Raw genomic sequence first — 21,566 nt, 5'->3', positions numbered from 1 at the left:
TCAGAGCTCACATATAAGCGCTCCTGCTTGAGGTGGTGGGCCAATGTGTGAATATCTAGCTTCACCATCTTTGAATTCGGAAAAGGTACAAAGGTTGATCACTAAAAATAAAAAAAGGCAAAATTCAAGTTTATGTCACATCATTTTTTTCTAAAATCAAAAGGATTGTTGTTGTTGTTTTTTTGAGACAGGGTTTCTCCGTGTGTAGCCCTGGCTGTCCTGGAACTCACTCTGTAGACCAGGGTGGCCCAGAACTCAGAGATCCACCTGCCTCTGACTCCTGAGTGCTGGGATTAAAGGTATGCATCACCACTGCTCAGTAAGAAACACAAATTTTTAAAATATTTTATTTTACTTTTGCATTTATATATGGGGGGCATATCATAGCATATGTATGGAAGTCAGGGGACAAATTGTGGGAGGCTAGTTCTCTCCTTTTAGCATGTGGGTCTCAAGAACTAAACAGGTCCTCAGACTTGGTATCAGGTGCATTTACTACATGGGCCATCTCACTGGACCATGATTTTTTTAAAAAAGTATGCATGTTTGCCCATGTGTGTGAGCCTCTATGAATATATACACATAAGCCACACAAGGCATTGGATGTGCTTTATCACTCTCTATTTCTTAAAGGCGGGGTCTCTCCCAGAACCAGGTCATGTTTTGTCTAGGCTGAAAGCCAGCAAGCTCCAGCGAGCCTCCTGTCTTTGTCCCACCTAGAGCTGGGGTTACAGGCATGCACAGATCCCTGGCTTGCTAAGTGGATGTAGGGATTTGAATTCCTGTTCTCATGGTTACTGAAGAAGCATTCTAACCACTCAGTCATCTATCCAGATCTTACGTATATTATTTTTTGGAAATACAGTTTCACATAGCACAGATTAGCTTTGAATCCTTTATGTACCTAAGGATGATCCTGAACTCCTGTTCATCCTGCTTCTACCTCCCAAGTGCTACAATTACAGGAATGGGCTATCCTGCCCAATTATGTAGTGCTGTGGATTGAACCCACAATTTGTGCGGGCAAGCACTCTACCATCTGAGCTGCATCCTCAGTCCTCTTGTTGGTTTTCTGAGACAGTCTCATACAGTCCAGGCTTGCCTCAAATTCACCACATAGCTGAGAATGATCTGGACTCCTGATCCTCCTACCTTTAGCCTCCCAAGACCTGAAATTATAGGCGCGCACCACACACTCAGCAGACTGTTTCTAAATTAGAGTTAACAGCAACAAATAAATCTAAATCTATTTAGGGAGGTTCCTCTGCTTATTAGCCATGAAGTCATCCTTGACTGCTTTCATATTGCCATCAATACACCCTGTTGATTCTATCTGTGAAATAATCTAAGTGGTCGGTGAGGAGGCACACCTTTAATCCTAGCACTGGGGAGGCAGAGGCAGATTAGTCTCTGAGTTCGAAGAGTTCTAGGATAGCCCGGGCTACATAAGAGAAATCCAGTCTCAAAAAACAAATCAATCAAACAAACAAACAAACAACAAAAAGAAAGAAAGAGAAAAGAAAAGAAATCTATGTGGTTACTGTTTTCACTAGGAGTCCGCCCCACCTCCCTGGAAGGCCTATGAACTAGTTGATTTCCTTGCTCCCTATTTTGAATTCCCAAAGTGTGCTCTCCCCATAGAGTGTATCTGATAGTCACACCATTTTATTCCTTGACTAGAAACCATCTCAAGACCTTACCTTATACGCAGAATGAAATCCAAAAGCTGACGTGGTCTTCCCTAGCTAAATCTTTGCCCCTCCAGGATCTACCTAGCATTTACTACAGACAGCTAACTTGCTTGTTAACCGTCCTTACTGGGAGGCTTCTACATCTAACAGTGTGCCACCATGGCCAGGATTTGTCTGTTTGGTTCACTGCCCTGCTCTCAGGCTTAGGTGATGGCCTAGTTCACAGTAACTGGATAAATATGTGCCAAAGGTATAGATAAAAATCAAACAACTCTTTTTTATTTTTTGATTTTGTTTTGTTTTTGCTGTTGTTTTTAGATTTTATTTATTTCATGTATGTGAGTACACTGTCGCTGTCCTCACACACACCAGAAGAGGGCATCAGATCTCTTTACAGATGGTTGGGAGCCACCATGTGGTTGCTGGGAATTGAACTCAGGACCTCTGGAAGAGCAGTCAGTGCTCTTAACCCCTGAGCCATCTCTCCAGCCCATCAAACAACTCTTATTTTTCTAATAACTAAACAAACAAATACAAACTGTACACAAACTTTAAAGCATTACTATCTAAGCCAGACCCTTGAACTGCCAGACCACAAATGTCTTGCATTAACAACAGGAATACCAATACTTAAGATAACAAAATTGTATGAGCAGAGAGTAACTACTAACTCAAAAAAAAAGTCTCAAAGAAAAAAATTGTCTTTGGGGAAAAAAAAAGTCTGGCTGAGAACTAAGCGCGGGGGCTGGAGAACAGCTCATTATGTAAGAGCGTCTGCTACTCCTATATTTTTGGTTGTGAGCCTAGCCTTTAACGGCTGAGCCATCTCTCCAGCCCGCGTCTGCTACTCCTGCAGAGAGCCTAGCGAGGTCTCCAGGGCCTACACAACCTCCTGTACCCCTAGCTCCAGGGGATCTGATATCCTCTTCTCACCTCTGTAGGCACCTGCGCTCACATGAACACACTCACACACAAAATACACAATTAAAAATACTGCTAGGTGTGGTGACACACCTATACCCCAGCACTCAGGAGGCAGATGCAGGTAGATCTCTCTGATTTTGAGGCCAGCCTAGTCTACATAGTGAGATCCAGATCAGTCAAGAATATACAGTAAAGACTCTCAAATAATAAAAAAAAATAGGGATAGGGTGGTCACATCAAAATCCAGTCCTTAAAAAAATAATAAAATATACACACATATACATAATCCCCAAATTTTTAAATTGAGTACTATAAGGCTGGGGTACAGCTCAGTGGTCAAGCCTAGCATGCATGAGGCTCTGGGCTCATAAACGAAACACAGACAATTAATATTATGAGAGTTGCAATAACAAATATGTTCTTGAGTTTTGCTGGAACTCAGCCCGATTCCCCTAATCTCAAAGAGCCCATAATCTCATAACCAAAATACTGTTCAAGCTACTGAGTAAACATGTCTTCAATGACACAGCAAAATAAAAACGTATTTATGCAATTCAGAAGTTAAAATCTTCAAATATAACTTCAAAATTAAAATTTAGGACTAGGCATGGTGGTCCACACCTTTAATCTCAGCAATTATAAACAGTTTACACGGCAAGTTCAGGACAGCCAGAACTATAGAGAGACCCTCTCAAAAAACAAAACAACAATAACAACAGACCCTTAAAACTTAAAGCTTAATGGAGCTGAAGAGAAAATCAACAGTTAGGAGTGTCTGCTGCTTTTCTAGAGTGTTCATATTTGGTTCTCAGAACCCATATGGTAGTTTGTCTGATCATTACACTAGTTCTAGGGGATCTGGTGCCCTCTCCTGACCTCCAATGTCACTAGGCACACATGTGGTATACATATATACATGCAAGTAAAACACTGACACACATAAACTAAGTAACATCTACTACTACTACTACTACTACTACTAATACTAATACTACTACTACTACTAATAATAATAATAATAATTTAAGCAAAATTAAAATAAAAAGATTAACACTTAAAATGTTTCGTTCCATCCAATCTAAGAACTGACCTCCATTATCCTCAATCCCTATGAATGACCCTTCCCACCCCACAGATTCATGACTTGTGATTTTATGACCCATTTAATTTAACTTAACAAAGACTTTAAAATTCATTTATGCTGGGCAGGAAAGATGGCTCAGCTGTTAAGAGTACTGACCGCTCTTCCAAAGGTCCTGAGTTCAAATCCCAGCAACCGCATGGTGGCTTACAACCATCTGTAATAAAATCTGATGCCCTCTTCTGGTGTGTCTGAAGGCAGGTACAGTGTATTTATATAGAATAAATAAATAAATCTTTTTAAAATATTCATTTATGCCTAGCATGTTGGCACATACCTTTGATCCCAGCACTCAGGAGACAGAGGCAAGCAAGTGCAAGGCCAGCTTGGTCTGCATAGAGCATTCCAGGTCTGCTAATTAGAGCACTATCTCAAAAAGAAATGTAGTATTACAGTGTATTGGAGGAGCACATGCCACAGTGTCCACATGTGTCAGAGGACACATCTGTAGTCAGTTCTTTCATCTTTCATCAAACTCAGATTGCCAGATTTGCAAGGCCAGCACCTCTACCTGCTGAGCCATTTCCCCAGCCCCAGACTATAAAACTTTTAAAGATTTATTTTTAACTTTCTGTGTATGTGCATGGGTGCAGTGCCCACAGAGACCAGAATAGGGCAGTGGATCCTGTGCAGCTAGAGTCACAGCTTAGTCACCCAATGGGTGCTAGGAATCAAACGCATATCTTCTACAAGAGCAGCACATGCTCTTACCCACAGAGCCACCTCTCCATCCCCTTAGTAAGATTTTATGGAACATGGCTATACCTTCTAGTCATGTTGTCTATAACCGTTTTCACGTTAAGATGGTGGGGGGATAATAACCAGTCTTCTACAGTCCATTCGCCCCTACGGAAAGTTTCCAACTTTTTTTTCTTTTTCTTTTTTTTTTTTTTTTTTTTTTTTTTTTTTTTTTTTTTTTTCGAGCTGGGGACCAACCCAGGGCCTTGTGTTCGCTAGGGCAAGCGCCTACCACTGAGCTAAATCCCCAACCCCGCCAACTTCTAATAAGTAAGTTTATCTCCTCTATGGAAGAGCATAGAGAAGAAGCACGAACCTGATAAGGTATTTCTGAGCTACACTAGAAAACTACACTAGAAGTTCTAAGGAAAATACATCTAGTACAAATGTCAACAGTTAACAGGACAGAGTGACACACAACTATAATGTCAACACTGGGGAAGGCAGGAAGATCAAAAGTTCAAGGTCAAATACAATGCAAATTTGAGAACAGTGTGGGCTATAAGACTCTCAAAAATATTTATTTCAAATATTACTCCACAATAACATTTCAGAATAGAGCATCATCTCACATTTTATGAGTCTCTAATTAAAAGCATCCCAATTTATAATGGTGTATTTACTAATTTTCAACTTTAAGGCAGCATTTAGAGTTCAAGTAAACAGCCTACTATCTAGCTTATCTTAGGTTCTCTCTTTCTGTGTCTCCCTCCCATGCTCTCTTCTTCTCTCCTTCTCTCTGAGGAACAGAGGACTGAATGCAATTGTTGACATCTACAATACAAGATACTCCTTATAACTTTAATGTACTAGAGTTCACAAATTATATTTGTATTTGACAGGCATTCTACCATCAAACTACATCCTTGGCCCAAATAGTAAGTATCCTTTCATTAGCATTAAGAGAGTGAACATGAAACCAAATCCAATGTATTCACTTCTATAGAGGACACTTTAGTAGTCAATAAAGTGGGAAGGAAACTAAAACTGGAGTAGGTCTGATGAACTTAAGACTGACCACTTACCATCATGGTGGTGCACACCTTTAAGGCCTGCACTCAGGAGGCAGAGGCAGGCCAACTTCTATGAGTTTGATACAGGCCTAGTCTACAAAGCAAGTCCAAGGCCAGCCAGGACTCTGTCTCAAAAACAAACAAACCAAAACCATGATGGCCTCTGATATGTGATCTGTGACCTCTGACATCTATTGTCACATAACCTGAGGCCAAAATGATGTCTTCATCTGAACCACACAGAAAAGCCTCCATCTCCATAACATGGCAGAGTTGATGGAAACTAAACCTTTAGCCAGGTGTGCTGGCACACATCTTTATCCCTGCATTTAGGAGGCAGAGGCATGCAGATCTCTGGATTTGAGGCCAGCCTGGTCTGGGGGTGGGGGGGAGGCGGTAATTAAACCTTTTGAGAAAGTGGGAAGCATCAAGGTTACGCACATGTTTTGTTTGTTTTTCTGTTGAGGTGGTTTACTAGATAGCTATGTAGACCAGGCTGACCTTGTTCTACCACTTTTGAGTGCTGGGATTAAAGTGCCACTGCGCCTGACTAAAATCAAGGTTATTATTAAAGAGATGTGACAGACTACTAGCTAACACGGGACCTACACCTATTTTGTTTTTGTTTGTGAGTTTTTTATTTTGTTTTTTGAAGGCAGTATCTTATCAAGAATAGGTTGGCCTCAAACTCCCTGAAAAACTGAAGATGGCTTTGGATGAAGATGGTGGATGGCTTCCTGCATCCAACTCCCTGGTGCTAAGACACAGGCCGCCATGTGCTGGGAGTCTTGTGCAGGCTAGGAAGCACTCTGTCAGCTGAGCCATCTCTAGCCCCAGAGACTCAAACTTGCAAAGCATTAAAAGTGAGATCAAGAGACAGCTAAGAGCATTACTAGTAATTAGTACACCTTACAGATGAGAGGCCTTTGAAATTTGAGAATAAAGAATTTCTTCCAAATAAGGTGTTGAATTAAAAATGTTTCAATTAGGGGGCTGGAGAGATGGCTCAAAGGTTAAGAGGACTATTTGCTCTTCCAGAGGTCCTGAGTTCAAATCCCAGCAACCACATGGTGGCTCACAACCATCTGTAATGGGATCTGATGCCCTCTTCTGCTATGCAGACATACATGCAAATAAAGCACTCATACACATAAATAAGTAAACCTTTTAAAAAATGTTTCAACTAAAACTCATACAGTGATAACAATGCAATGGAGTATACTAGAAGAGAAGTTGAAAAGTGAGGAAACCTGAGTAAGCCGTGAGCTTTGGTTAGTGTCAGTCTACAGTAGTGTTCACTGTATTCGGCACAGCAGACAAGTGTGACAGGGTAGGAGGTAGGGAGACGTAACACAAGGTCTGTGGGACTCTACAGCTATTCCAAAAGACAATGGGAGGGCTTGCTTGGGTTTTGCCCATCTTTATTGTTGTCTATTAAGAGTTCTCTTGTTTCTATGAGAGTTTTGTTATATATTCCAGGCTGACTTTGAATTTTACTATTTAGTCCAGGCTGACCTCCAACTTACTGCAGTCCTCCTGCCTCAGCTTCCTGAAAGCTAGGATACAGGTGTAAACCTAGCAAAACTGTGGTTTGTTTGTTTTGTTTTGTTTTTCTCTCTGTAGTCCTGGCTATCCTGGAACTCACTCTGTAGACCAGGCTGGCCTCAGACTCAGAGATCTGCCTCCCCAAGGTCTGGTATTAACACCACCACTACCTGGCAAGGCTTTTTTTTTTTTTTTTTAAAGATTTATTCATTTATTATATATAATTACACTGTAGCTGTCTTCAGACACACCAAAAGAGGGCATCGGATCTCTTTACAGATGGTTGTGAGCCACCATGTGGTTGCTGGGAATTGAACTCAGGACCTCTGGAAGAGTAGTCGGGTGCTCTTAACCGCTGAGCCATCTCTCCAGCCCTGGCAAGGCTTTTTAATTATGTAAGTAATATGCTTTTAAATGCAACCATCAGTTGAGTGAATTCAAATAACCTTGAGAAAAGTATAAATGCTGTAGTGTATTCAACTAATACCTAGGAAAGGCACCAGCTAGCCTATGGTGTTTAGAACAGACCAGCATTCTGTGACATACAGTATTATATACATATTTTTTTCTTTTAGTTTGCTGAGATCAGAAAAGCAAAATACAAATCTGCACTGGTTTCACATGCAGCAAGGTAAATATATTCCCTAAGCAGAACTGTTGTAAGGAAAGTGTTTTGTGGTTGGTTGGCTTTGTTGTTGCAGGCCTTACAGAGCAGGAGACTGAATCCATGTCCCTCCCACATGACAGACAAGCACCACACTTAAGCAATGCATTCAGCCAGCTTTGATGGTAACTCTCACCACAGCGAACCTTATCTTAAGCTAGCAGAAGTTATGGCTGAGCCAAAACATGGTGGTTCAAACCAGCAATTCCAGTACTCAGGGGGCTGAAGCAGATGAATCCTGAGTTTGAAACCCTTTTTGAAATAACCAGGACCCTGGCTAGGGATGCATCTTAGAAGCAGAATGATTGTCTGGGGTTAGTCCCCAGCAATGAACATATTGCCAGGTCTGTGGAGGTAACACAGTAGTTAAGAACACTAGTTACTCTTGCAAGGTGACCCTGGTTCAAGTTCTAGCCATCACAAGGTGGCACACAACCATGTAACTCCAGTTCCAGGGGATCCAACTCCCTTTTCTGACCTTCACAGGCACCGGACATGTGTGGGTACTCATACATACATGCAGCAAAATATTCACACATATAAAATAAGAAAAAACAGGTGGTAGCCAGTGGCTTATACATGTAACACCAGCACTTGGGGGGCTGATATAAAAGAGTTGCTGCAAGTTAAGGCCAGCCTAAGCTACACAGTAGGCTAGACCAAACTGGGCCACAGTGATAATTTGTCTACCTGGAGAGTGACAGAGACAGAGACAATGTAGAATGGTTGTAGTTGAACAGTTTCACGTGACGAGAGGTAGTAAGTACATAGGTGTTAGGAAACAGTAGTAACTACTACATTTCAAGCCTGCCCCCTGCATCACCAGAGTGCCTAAACACTCCAGTTTCATCCATGGAATACATGACTGTTTCTTTTGCTTTGGTTTGACACTGGAAGCTGAACCCAGATGCATAGGCGTGCTAAGCATGTGCTGCACCAACACTCCCAGCCCTGACGGTGAGAACCCCTCCTTAATTTGTTATTCACTCACTCACGTGGGTTGAGGGGTGTCACAGAGCATGTGCAAGTCAGAAATCTGAGACTAGCTTGTGGAGTCAGTTCTCACCCTCTACCGTGTGGGCCCAAGGATGGGACTCAGGCTCTCAGCATTGGCAGCAAACCCCTTTACCCACAGAGCCACCTAAAGTCTTTTGGGATTTTGTTTGTTTTGCTTTTGTGGGGTGTTGTTGTTGTTGTTTTGAGACAGATCTTGAAACTCACTGGGGTGGCAGAAGCAGAGGCAGGTGGATCTCTGTGAGTTCAAGGCCAGCCTGGTCTACAAGTAAGTTCCAGGATACCCAGAGCTTCACAGAGAAACCCTGTCTCAAAAAACAAGATGGGAGAGTTCACAGTCTTCTGCCTCCCAAGTGCTAGAATCAAAGGTGTATACACTATACCTGATGATATATAAGTAGTTTTGATTACAACATAGAGCTACACAGCTGAGGAAAGTAAAAACGATTTCATTTCCCAAGGTCGAACTAGTAACATGTGTGTGTCCGTCTGTCTGTCTGTCCATCTGTCTATAAGCCATTCATGTGTCTCCCAGCTATGAGACGAATAACCTTATTTGGTCACGGTTACTGTTAACAGTTGCCCACGCAGTAGAACTAGCACTGGACTTGTTGGGAAAGGAGGAGGATGGAAGAAGCTTAGACGGTGAGGATAAGCATGACCATAACGTAAACGTGCATGAAACTGCATGGATTAATTAGACGTAAGCAATAACTGAACTGCCTCACTCTTGGAACAAGCCCTCATATGTTTAAGTCAGAGTGCAGACAACGCCCAGCTTTCTTGAGAAGCTCCAACTGCCGGACAACGTAAGTTTTAGTTGGACTTCAGGACTAAATAATCTCAAGTCCCTCAAAGTCTAGGAAGGAAGTGATATATATATATATATAAATAAATTTAGGGAAAAAACTGCTAGGAATTAACCCGGAATGTTACCCAGCATGCTTGCTGTGCTTGTTGCTCTCTTGGAAGGACGTAGGATGGCTTACAGATGCCTGTTAACTCCAACCCCAGGAGGCTCTGATGCCCTCTGCCAGCCTCTTCATGCACGCACACACATGCATACGCACACGTACGTGCACACACAAACTTGTAAAAGTGAATAAGGAGCTGGAGAGATGGCTCAGTGGCTAAGACCAATGGCTGCTCATCCAGAGGACCCAAGTTCAATTCTCTGCACCCACATGGAAACTGACTATAACTCAGTCCCAGGGAATCTGACACCTTCTTCTGGCCTCCTCAGACACAGCAAACACATGTCGTACAGACGTACATGCAGACAAAACACACATACACATAAAATACGAATAAATAAATCTTTTTAAAAAAGAAAAGCAGGGGTTGGGGACTTAGCTCAGTGGTAGAGTGCTTGTCTAGCAAGCGCAAGGCCCTGGGTTCCGTCCCCAGCTCCGAAAAAAAAGAAAAGAAAAGAAAAAAAAAAAGAAAAGAAAAGAAAAGCAGTGCCTACATGGCACAATTTATCAAATTTACCAAACACGTTCTGTATTTCTTTGTTGTTACTGTTTTTAAGGCAATCTCAAGTGGGCTGTGTAGTCAAGGATGACCTTGAGTTTCTTTCTGTCTGCACCTCCTGAGCACTGGGATTACAAGGGTGCACTGTAGTGCATGGACAGCTTATATAGTGTTGGGGGTTAAAGTCAGAACTTCATAGACGCTACACAAGCTCTTAACAGTTGAGTTACAGCTCCAAACTGGGATGTTGTTGTTACAATAATCATAACTCATTAAACCTTAATCAGCGTTACTATCATCGACTGTGCTTCTACCCAAAAGAACACTCCTGGCCTAAAACACCAGTTTTTTTTTTTTTTTTTTTGGGAGCTGGGGATCGAACCCAGGGCCTGCGCTTCCTAGGCAAGCGCTCTACCACTGAGCTAAATCCCCAACCCCAAAACACCAGTTATTATGGTGTATGGGGCACGGGTAACAGAGCATGCTCAGCACAGAAGGAACATGGAGGTCAGAGGGCAACTTTCTCTAGTCAGTTCTTTCTTTCCACTTTCACACCAGTTCTAGGACTTGAACTCAGGTCAACAGACTTTTATAGCAAATACTTTTTCCTACTGAGTCATCTCCTTAGCCCCAAAATAGCTGTTCAATATAATCCAACCATTAAAATGCCCTCATTAAAAAAACAAACAAAAAAAAACAAAAACAAACAAACAAAAAACTGCCTCCTCATTGCTCATCGGATGCAGAGAGCTGGCTCAGGAGGTAGGAGTACTCACGGCTCCTGCAGCTCTCAGTTCCCCCACAGTGGCTCAAACTGCCTGTAACCCCAGTTCCAAGGCATCAGATGCCCTCCTCTGATCTTCAAGAGCACTTGGTACTACTTATTTGGTGCACAGATATACACACAGACAAAAGACTCATAAAATAAAATAAAAAAGAATCTCTAAAAACAAATTAAAATGTCCTTATAGAATAGAATTCATAATTTCTACTACTTTATATAATACCAAAAAAACAAACAAACAAACAAACAAAAAACCAAAAAATCAACCACCATAATTGTTAGCTCTTGGACTGGAGAGATGGCTCAGTGGCTAAGAACACTGACTGCTTTTCCAGAGCCACATGGTGGCTCACAACCATCTGTAATGGGATTCGATGTCCTCTTCTGGTGTGTCTATCTGAAGACAGCTACAGTGTACTCATATACATAAAATAAATATTTTTTAAAAGTGTTACCTCTTACTGTCACTGCTAATTATTATATGTTTTAAAATGATGGAACAAAAGCTCAGGGCTAGAGAGATGGCTCGGCACCAACTGTAACTCAGTTCTAGAAACTCTGATGCCTCTTCTGGGATCTAAGAAATCCACACGAGAGATGAGCACCCCTTACAAAACAATCTAATAAATACCACACTTAACTGTAGTCAGTACCCACATCTTTTTTCCCTCACAAGACCAGTTCTGGCTTAGCAGTTAAGAACCCTTGCTGCTCACCTACAGGGCCCATATTTGCCTATAATTCCAAGTCCAGGGGATCCAATACACTTTTTCTGGCTCCCACAGGCTCCTGTACACATATGGTGCACACACATAGGTTCAAGACACACACACACACACACACACACACACACACACACACACACACACACACATATAAAACAAAATCAACTTTTAAAAAAAATGAGCTAGAAGGGGCTGGGGATTTAGCTCAGCGGTAGAGCACTTACCTAGGGCGCCAAGGCCCCTGGGTTCAGTCCCCAGCTCCAAAAAAAAGAACCAAAAAAAAAAAAAAAAAAAAAATGAGCTAGAGAGATGTCTCAGTTAAAAGAGCACTTGTTGGCATCAGATCCCATTACAGATGGTTGTGAGCCACCATGTGGCTGCTGGGAATTGAACAAGGACCTTTAGAAGAGCAGCCAATTATCAACCTCTGAGCCATCTCTCCCAGTCCCACAGAGACCTCTATTTATAAAAAGTTAGCTTTTTGGTTTCAAAGAAGGAAGGAAAAACAGACTAATTTATTTTCTTCCTTCCTTTTCTCTTTCTTCATTTTTCTGCTCTTCTGACAGGGTCTTCCTAAGAGGGCCTCAAAACCTTTATGAGAATCCTGCCTCACCTTCCTAAACACATGCAATATCACTCCTCTGAGCTCTGAGATGAAATACTTTCTGGCAGGGGAAAAAAAAAAACCATAAAACTGTTTCTTAAGCTTCTCTGGTACAGAAAGCTCTCAGCCAGGTGTGAATAGCTCGTGCCCATAACTCCAGCACTTCCAAGACTGAGACAGAAGGAACTAGAAGTTCAAGGTGAGCCTGGGCTTCACAGTGATACCCTATCTCCAGAAAAAAAAAAAAAAAAAAAAAAAAAAAAACGAGAAAAAAAAGCAATATTTTTATTTGTAAGCATCCCAAAATCTGTCTGAGGCACTACACCCTTTACACATAATATATATTCAGAGTGGGTTAAAAATAGATCAGTTTAGTCTAAGAAAAAGTTTTAAAAATTTATTTGGTTATGAGTTCCTTGCCTGGATATTATGTATGTGTACCTGGTGCCCACGGAGGTCAAAAGAGGCCATCGGACCCCCTGGAACCGAACTACAGACAGCTATAAGCTGCCTCATGGGCACCAGGATCTGAATCCAGGATCTCTGCAAGAGCAGTGTCCCTAACCGCTGAGCTAGTCCACAAACTTCTAAATTTTTCAAACCATAAGCATTTATATGGGAATGTTCGTCAATGGTAGAGTGCTTGCCTAACATGTCCAGGGCCTGGGTTTGAGCTAAAGTACCACAAAGGTTTGTTTTTTTAAAGTATTTAATCCAAATAATTGCTTGGGAGGGTACTACTTGACTCTGATCATGAAGTAAAGGAAAAGAGTTACTAGCCTTTGGCCCTTTTTTAATATTTTTACTTTTCCAATTGAAAGCCACTACTCGATCATTCAAGAATCATAGAAAATAATTAATAAAATATGCATGTAAGCAACAGAAGAACAGGAAGAACTGAACATGTTTGACCACATGCTTTCTTCTAGTCTCCCTGTGGGTGTGTCTGAATTACACAGAAGCAAGACCAAGCAGGCACCGTTCTGGACAGACAGCTTAGATAATGAGCAGGCATCCTGCTGGCTTTATAGTTACAAGAGTGCACACAGCTCTGCCTTAAGAAAATCACTCACTAAGAAGGGTATGAACACATTCCCAGGCCTAAGCGAAACCGTGGCCTAGACGTCTCTTGCATACATGAGGTCCTGGGTTTGTACCACAGCACACATGCGCACACGAAACAAGACAACACAGTGCTTTGTTGTTGCTGTTTTGGATTGGGATTTTCGTGTCTGTTTTTTGAGACAGGGTCTTAAATAGCTCTAAAACTCAATCAATAGTCAAGGCTAGCCTTGAACTCTTATTCTTCTTGCCTCCAGAACTGAATGGTTCAGATTCCAAGTACATATACCACATGCCAGACATGGTTGTGCACACCTCTGATCTAGCACTTGGGAAGCAGAGGCTGATCACTGTGAATTTGAGACCAGTGTGGTCTACAGAGTGAGTTCTAGGAAAGCTAAGGCTACACAGAGAATCTGTCTCGAAAAAATAACCAAGAAAAAAAGCACAAGTGTACAGCACCACACCTGGCTGTAAATTACATAATTGATATAAATTATGTTAGTATTTCTTTCAGGTAGAAATACTTAATAGATATCAGATTCATCTTCATACTCAAAGAGACAGCTCAGCGGTTAAGAGCACTGACTTCTCTCCCAGAGAAACCAGGTTCAATCCATACCACACACCTGACTGTTTGTAATTCCAATTCCAGGAGACCTGACATCCTCTTCCGGCATCCACAGGCAATGTATGCATGTGTTACACAGACACACATGCAGGCAAAATACCCATACACATAAATCCCAAAACAATTATTACTACCTATTATCATTATTTATTATATTATAATATTCCTAAAAGTCTGTTTCTAGATTTTACTTTTTCATTACTGTTACATGTGCATGTGTGTGACGTGTGTAGTGGTGTGCATAACGGAAGTTAGAGCACAACCATGTGCAGTTGATTCTCTCTGACCTTTACATGTCCCTGGGATAGAACTGAAGCTGTCACACTTACATGGCAAGCAACCACTGCGCCATCTTGCTATCCCTGTTAATATGTTTTCTAAATAACCCTTTTCCAATTCATTCATTTACATGAGAAATTGAGGTATCAACTGATATTGAACACTTGCTCTGGGCGCTACACTGAAGAGTTCAGAACTGAGTCTCACCCTAGGAACAAAACAAAACTGGACTTTTGGAAATGTTTTTATAAAATCATAATATAAGGATGGTGGTACTCACCTTTAATCCTAGCACTCAGGAGGCAGAGGTGGGAGGATCTCTTCTAAATTCAAGGCCAGCCTAGGCTACAGAGCAAGCTCCTGAGCAGCCAATGAGACATAGTCTCAAATAATAATAACAATAATAAAATAATAATTATTATCATTTAATAATAGTAATAAGTACTACTACTATTATTTTTAATTATTATTATTTAAGCAATTTCCAAAGTGTATATTTTATAAAGAAATTACTAGTTCCAATTCTTTTACAATTGAAAACAATTCTTAGGAAGTTAAGAATCATAGAAATTCTGTACAAACACTAGTTTGTGTAGTTTATTCGCCACAAATACTTAACTAAAAGCTTTTCCAGCTGAATAGTAGTGGTGCAAGCCTTTAATCCCAGCATTCAGGAAGCTGAGGCAGGCAGATCTCTGAGTTTGAGGCAGCCTGATCTACAGAGTCCAGGATGGTCACAGCTACACAAAGAAACCCTGTCTCAAAAAAAAACAAAACAAAAACAAAAGTTTTCCAGCTTAAGGAAAACACTATTCTTCCAGAGGGATTCTATTTGCACAAGCTTAAAAAAGAAAAAAATTATAATTTGCCCTTGAGATTCCTAGAACATGCAAACAATTCTCCCCAATATAACCTCCTTTGAAAGAATAGTTCTGAAAAGAAATGGAAACCATGGCACATCCTGTAATCCCAATACCGAGGCAAGATCTCAAGTTTGAGGCCAGCTTGGACTACATTATGAGACTGTGTCTCAAAGAAAGAAAAATAGAAAAGATCAAAGAGTAAAGTAAATGCCTTAGTACTACTTCCCTCTTAAACTTTTCTGCAAACAGGAAGGGTAGTTTTTAAAATATTTATTTAGTATTTTATGCAGTTTATTTAACTGCAGTTCATTACACTTAAAAAGTAACAAATTTCAGGGCTGGAGAGATGGCTCAGCGGTTAAGAGCACTGACTGCTCTTCCAGAGGTCCTGAATTCAATTCCCAGCAACCACATGGTAGCTCACAACCATCTGTAAAGAGATCTGATGCCCTCTTCTGGTGTATCTGAAGACAGCTACAGTGTACTTATATCTAATAAATGAATAAATCTTAAAAAAAAAGTAACAAATTTCAGTTAGCTATACCAACAAAAAGACTATATCTGTAGCCTCCAAAATCCTATTGTCAGACCAGAAGTAGTTCCTTGTACAGCTGTAGGTGCTGTGTGCACCACAGGAGAGTAGCGCAGCATGCTCAATGGAGCCAACTAGTGGACAAAGAAACAGCAGCACTGGGAAGGTAACCAAGAAGGCACCGAGAGGAGTGCTCACTCATTACATCTAGAATCTAGGCTAGGCATGGTGACACCAGAATTTGAGATGTATGGACAAGAGGATCAAGAGTTCAAAGTTACACATGCAATCCTTTTCAAACAAATAGAGGACACACAAACGCAATCCCAGTACCCTCTAAAAGTACACATACAGAGAAAACATAAACCAGAGATGTCGGCTCCTGCTCATAAGCCCATTATCTAAGAAGAGAAGGCCTCTCAAACTGCCACTGCAAGTCTGAGGCCCATTTGGGCTACAAAGTGAGATCCTGCTTCAAAAAAAAGGGGGCGGGGCCAAGGAGGACAGAAGGCCTAGGAACATGTCTCAGTGAATATAATGCTTGTCATGCAAGCATGAGCTCCTAAATTTCATCCCATTCCCTACATAAACAAGTCTGCTGTCATGACACATGCTTGCAATCCCAGAAGTGGGGAAGCAGAGACAGGAGCATCCCAGGGGCTTGTTGCCAGCCAGTCCAGCTAGTCGGTGAGTCCAGGTTAAATGAGCAAACGTATCTTAAGCATAAAATGGAAGCTGGATGATGGTACACATCTTTAATCCCAAGGGAAGCAGAGGCCAGTGAGTGGATCTTGGAGTTTGAAGCCAGCCTGGTCTACAGAGAGTTCCAAAACAGCAAGAAGTACACAAAGAAACCCCTGGAAAAAATTAAGAAGGTGGAAAGCAATGAAGAAGAGCCCTTCATCAGTTTCTGGCTTATATATGTGTGGATGACTGTGAGAAAGCAAAAAAGAGTATTAGTCCACAGATTATTTAAAAGGGGGAAAGAATGTCTTTACAAAAAGGTCTTGTGAAACTCCTTAATCAAAAATATGTCATTAATGAAACTGGTATCAGAGGATGTGTCTTATGGTGCACAATGAGAGACTTAAAATCAGTTTAACATGCCAGCTAAAAATGTTTAGTCTGAATCTGACTTAAAAGAACTCTGGGACAAATCCAACCAGAGCAGCATTCTGAGAGGGCACTCAGTGGGAGAAAGCTTAGGGTTCAACTCTTAGCACCTTGGAGAAAATCATAAGGAAAATAAAAAGGCCAGAAAATGGCATTTGACAACCAAATGATGCATTTGTCATTATGCTGTAAATGTGACTGACTGCTGGGGTCCAGCTCCAAATAAAGCAAGTGCCCCACATGCTATGGCTCGAGACTGATCCCTAACACTGCAAAATAAACAAGTAAATAAAAACATAACAAAACAAAGAAATATAAGATCTCACTTTACAGTTCTGGCTAGCCTAGACCTCATCATGAAGATCAGACTGGCCTTGAACCCAAAAAGATTCACCAGTCTCTGCCTAAGTGCTGGGACCACATCCAGCCAGGGGGTCGGGCATGGGGATTTGGGGGAAGGGTTAAGTTACAGATTTTAGGGATCGGGCATGGGAGGAGGATGATTTAAGTTACAGATCTTAAAAGTCTGGTCTAGCAGCAGACAATGGGGAAGGGGAAAGGCTGTAGAACTACGTAACACTTGTACTCAGCTCTCAGAACTATTAACACGTGTGCAATTCTTCCTCACACACGTGTGCCTGCACATCAGAATTAAAATGCAAGCGTCACACACGCTGGGCAGCTGATGTACCGTCACGCTGCAGCATCAGTTCTGCTTTCGTCTTCAGGGAAGGGGAAAAACACTGGGCAGTAGTGCTCCATGTCTGCTCCCAGTGCTCAGGGGGCAGAGGCAGGCATGAGCTCCAGGACAGCCAGGGCTACACAAAGAAACCCTGTCTCAAAAAACAACAACAAACAAACTCAAGGAGGGGAAAGGAGGGGAACTGACACACACCATCACTGTTGTCACCACCTCCTATCTTTATTCCCTTACAAATTCTTCAGTAAGAATTACAATATTAAGAACTACAAACATGGGGTTGGGGATTTAGCTCAGGGGTAGAGCGCTTGCCAAGGAAGCGCAAGGCCCTGGGTTCGGTCCCCAGCTCCGGAAAAAAAAAAAAAAAAAAAAAAGAATTACAAACATGAGATGGCTCAGCGGTTCAGAGCGCTGACTGCTCTTCCTGAGGTCCTGAGTTCAATTCCTAGAAGCCACATGGTGGCTCACGACCATCTGTAATGAGATCCGATGCCCTCTTCTGGTGTGTGTGAAGACAGTTACAGTGTACTCATATAAATAAAATAAATTAAAAAAAAAAACTATCATCTATATACTGTCTAGAACTACTTTTTCTTCTTTTTTTTTTGACAAAAACAAATTTATATTCCTCAGCACAGAAGGTAAGAGAGTAATTAAGAAAAAACAGTAGGGTTGGTGAGATCGAGACAAGTTCCAGAAAAGCCTGGATCACATAGCAAGACCCTGCCTTCAAAACAAGCAAAAGAAACCTCAGCAGAACAAAAAGAACTTGGCCTACAGACCTCTTTACCTTCCACTTCATGATGGTGGGAAGGTGAGTGCAGCGAAATCCTACTGGCATCATGTGCTAGCTATAGCTAATGGAATGCCCACGTGAAAACCAATGCCCACAGAAGTGCTGCAGTGTTTGTGAAATAGTGTCCTAGATGAACCAGGCATGGCGGCACATGTCCCTAATCCCCACTCAGAAGGCTGAGGCGGCACGGGAAAGTCAAGGTCAGTCTGGTCTGCATGGTGAGTTCCAGCCAGGGCTACAGAGTGAGACCCTGTCTTCAAATCACCATCCTCTGCTACATATGCAGTTGGAAGCCAGGAGCTAAAGAGAGGAAGAGGAAGAGGAAGAAAGGCAGGCTTCTTTATCCACAGACCGTTTACTGAGCACCCACTATGCAGTAGCCCTTGTTCTAGCACAGCAATGAAGACAGAGTCTCTGCTCTCATGAAGATGGCAAGGAAGAAAAATTAAAACATTCAGTGAATATATAATAACGACAGCAGTTGGACGCATGGCATAAAAAAAGAAAAAGAGCAGGGAGCAAAGAGTTGACACTCTGAGGGTGGTCTGGGTTACACAGGGAGGTCCAGACTACCCTGAGCAACTGTGTGAGATCCTGTCTCAAAATGAAACACTACAGAGCTGTGTGTAAAGGCAGCTCAGCCACAGAGCACCTGTCCAGAACGCCTGTGGCCCTTGGCAGTACCACCTGCAGAGTGCCAGAACCCGAAGAACTTGAAAGAGACTTTTAAGAAAACAATGTACCAGCTTCCTGACTCTGTCTAATCTGTATGAAAAAATAACAACTAAAGACATACTTCAGTTGAGCCTGCTACTTTTCACTTAGAAAAAAACATGAGGCTCTCCTCTATTTAAAACCTCCATGACTTTTATGATGTTAAGGAATCCACAAATGGGGACTGGCTGCACAGCTCGTAGCGTGCTTGCCTACTATTTCATGGCATGTGCATAACCCGAGGTTCCATCCACAGCAATGCAGAAACAATAAGTAAGTCCATTTATTTTAAGAGAAGGAGAAGGAGGGCTGGGAAAAGGACTCAGTTGGTGGAGTGCTTCCCACAGGAGTGTGAGGGCTTGAGTTCAGACTCCCAGCTCCTAAGGAAAAAGTCACTAGAGTAGCCAGTGCCTATAATCCCTGAACAGGAGGGACATCGGGGCTTGATGGCAAGCCAGTAGGCGATCTTGTCTCAAAAACTAAGGTGGAGAGACAGGAAGGCATTCAACATGAAACTCTGGCTTCCGAAAACATATGCACACAAATGTAAGCACATGAACATTTACATACCCATACAACACACAAACACAAAAAGGTAAGGGAAGAAGAAAATCAGCAAATACTAAAATTTCTTTTCACAAGCTTCAGGGGCTTAAAAGTAAGGGATGCCTCAGCACAAAAATGCAAAGGCCAAGATACTCACTTCCTCTTCTTCCGCACCAATATTTTGCTGATTCCTAGTACACTAGATGAAATAGCTACCGTCTGGTCTTTCAAAACTACACTGGTATCATCCATGTGTTTTGTTTTTTAATTTTTTAAGGGCAGGAGTCGTGGCTTACACCTATATACCCAGCACTGGGAAGACAGAGGCAGAAGGACCACACAGCTAGTTTGAAGCCAGCCTGGTGCCAGTTTTAGTCGAACAGGGCTATTCAGTCCTTGATTATAAAATTCTTTTCAGATGTATATAGTCTCATTGTGTCTGCTTTTCTTTTTCTTTTTCTTTTATTTTTCTCCTCTCTTCTTTCTTACTGAATGACAAAATCTGGGGACTGTTAAGTCTCCTCTAAAGCTTACCTTTATTTCAGGAATTCTTAATCATTTTGTGCAGAGTCTGGGGAAGTTTAAGGTCCCCTTCTCAAATTGCTTTTAAAAAGAAACCTATTATACTGACATATTATGAAATGCAAAACTGACATCTATAGCTGTATCTTATTACATAAGATATAACAGAAACTCACTAACTCAAAGAAATCCATCTATAAACAGAAGATACTTTAAGAAGGCTCCAACTGTAAACATGACACAAAAATATCTGTAATTTCTACTGGTGGCAAACTCACAGGGATTGCTAATACTACTGTGGTTTGTTGCCTGTTTTCATAACTAAAAGCAACAGTCAGCTTCAATTACTGGTTTGTAAATAAAGGTGTAATTTTACCCTCATTCTCGCTAAAGGACCAGTTACAGTCTATCTACATTCAATCCACGGAGGAACCCCGGGTTGGGAACTCTAGTTCCAAGCCCTCACCCTTTTTGCCCAAACTCAAAATTTTCATTTTATTAAGCGTAATTTAATTGAATTTAAACGTTAAAAAAAAAAGAGTCCTCCTCGTTCCTACCGCTCATCTGACACCTCGCCTTAATCTCACTTTAATTAGAATTAAGCATTGAATTCCGTTCGTTTCTGAGGTCTTCCCAGCCAGCACCCGTGACAATTCTGTCCGTCAATAAAAGGCGTCATTGAAAGAAGAGAGATGGAAAGAACGGACACTTCCAGACCACCACTAGCAAGTGCACAGACCCCCCAGCCCGGCGCGCCTTTGAGGGTGCACGACGTCGCCAGCCCGGAGCGTCCGGCACGTCCCTTGGCGACGCTCCCAAGCCATTCGGTCCGCTCCGGGCCTCCGGGACTCGGTTGCCCACCTGTCCCGGACGCCCACAGAGGCGACCCGCGCCACTGCGCCCCTTCCCGCCGCGTCGCGCTCCCGCCCCATCCCCCATGTTCCCTGGGTCCCCGTCGCCTGGGCCGGCCGCCGGGGCCCGCGCGCCGCCACCCCACTCGCGGGGCCCGGCCGCGCCGCTTCCCACCCGAGCGTCGCCGGGCGCCGGCAGGCCAGGGCCCCGGGATCGGGCAGGGCGGCCGTCAGGCGCAGGCTGAGGTGGTAGCCAGACGGCGGGCACGGCGCCGGCCGGCCGGGGACGCGCACTCACCGGTGAGGTCATGCGGAGGACGGCGTCCTGGTCCTCGCCGGACGGCCACTCAGCCTCGGAGCCGTCGCCCTCGCTGCGAACTGCCACCGCCGCCCAGCCGCCGCCACAGATCGCCAGTCGGTTTCTCTGCCTCCTGCGGCGGCGCTGCCCCCTCACCAGTGCGCGTGCGCGTCGCCGCGGGGGCCCCTGGGATCGGTGGTCCGGACTGCGGCCGCCCTTCCGCTCCCGGTCGCGAACCGCCTTGCTGGGACCTGTCCGCCGATCCCCCGCCCTCACGTCTCCGTGTACCTGGTGCTGGAGAAGACGTGTGGGGAGAAAAAAAAAATGACACTCCTCACTTGCT

General features: G+C 42.8%; 1 protein-coding gene across 1 annotated transcript in view; it reads right to left on the bottom strand.

Moving 5' to 3' along the window:
- Gapvd1 (GTPase activating protein and VPS9 domains 1) overlaps window positions 1-21,359 on the bottom strand; it is a 74,154-nt gene extending 52,795 nt beyond the window's left edge. Inside the window, exons 1-2 of the mRNA XM_032902681.1 lie at window positions 21,224-21,359; window positions 1-101 (exon numbers count right to left, since the gene is read on the bottom strand). The exon at window positions 1-101 is cut by the window's left edge and continues 117 nt beyond it. Of these exons, the coding sequence (XP_032758572.1) occupies window positions 1-68 (68 nt within the window). The 5' untranslated portion in view covers window positions 69-101; window positions 21,224-21,359. The remainder of the gene's footprint in view (window positions 102-21,223) is intronic.
- Window positions 21,360-21,566: the final 207 nt, after the last annotated feature.

This window comes from Rattus rattus, chromosome 5, assembly GCF_011064425.1.
Source record: "Rattus rattus isolate New Zealand chromosome 5, Rrattus_CSIRO_v1, whole genome shotgun sequence".
NCBI classification, from domain to species: domain Eukaryota; kingdom Metazoa; phylum Chordata; class Mammalia; order Rodentia; family Muridae; genus Rattus; species Rattus rattus.
Note: the sequence above shows the minus strand (reverse complement) of the source record. Positions and strands in the feature narration are given on the sequence as shown.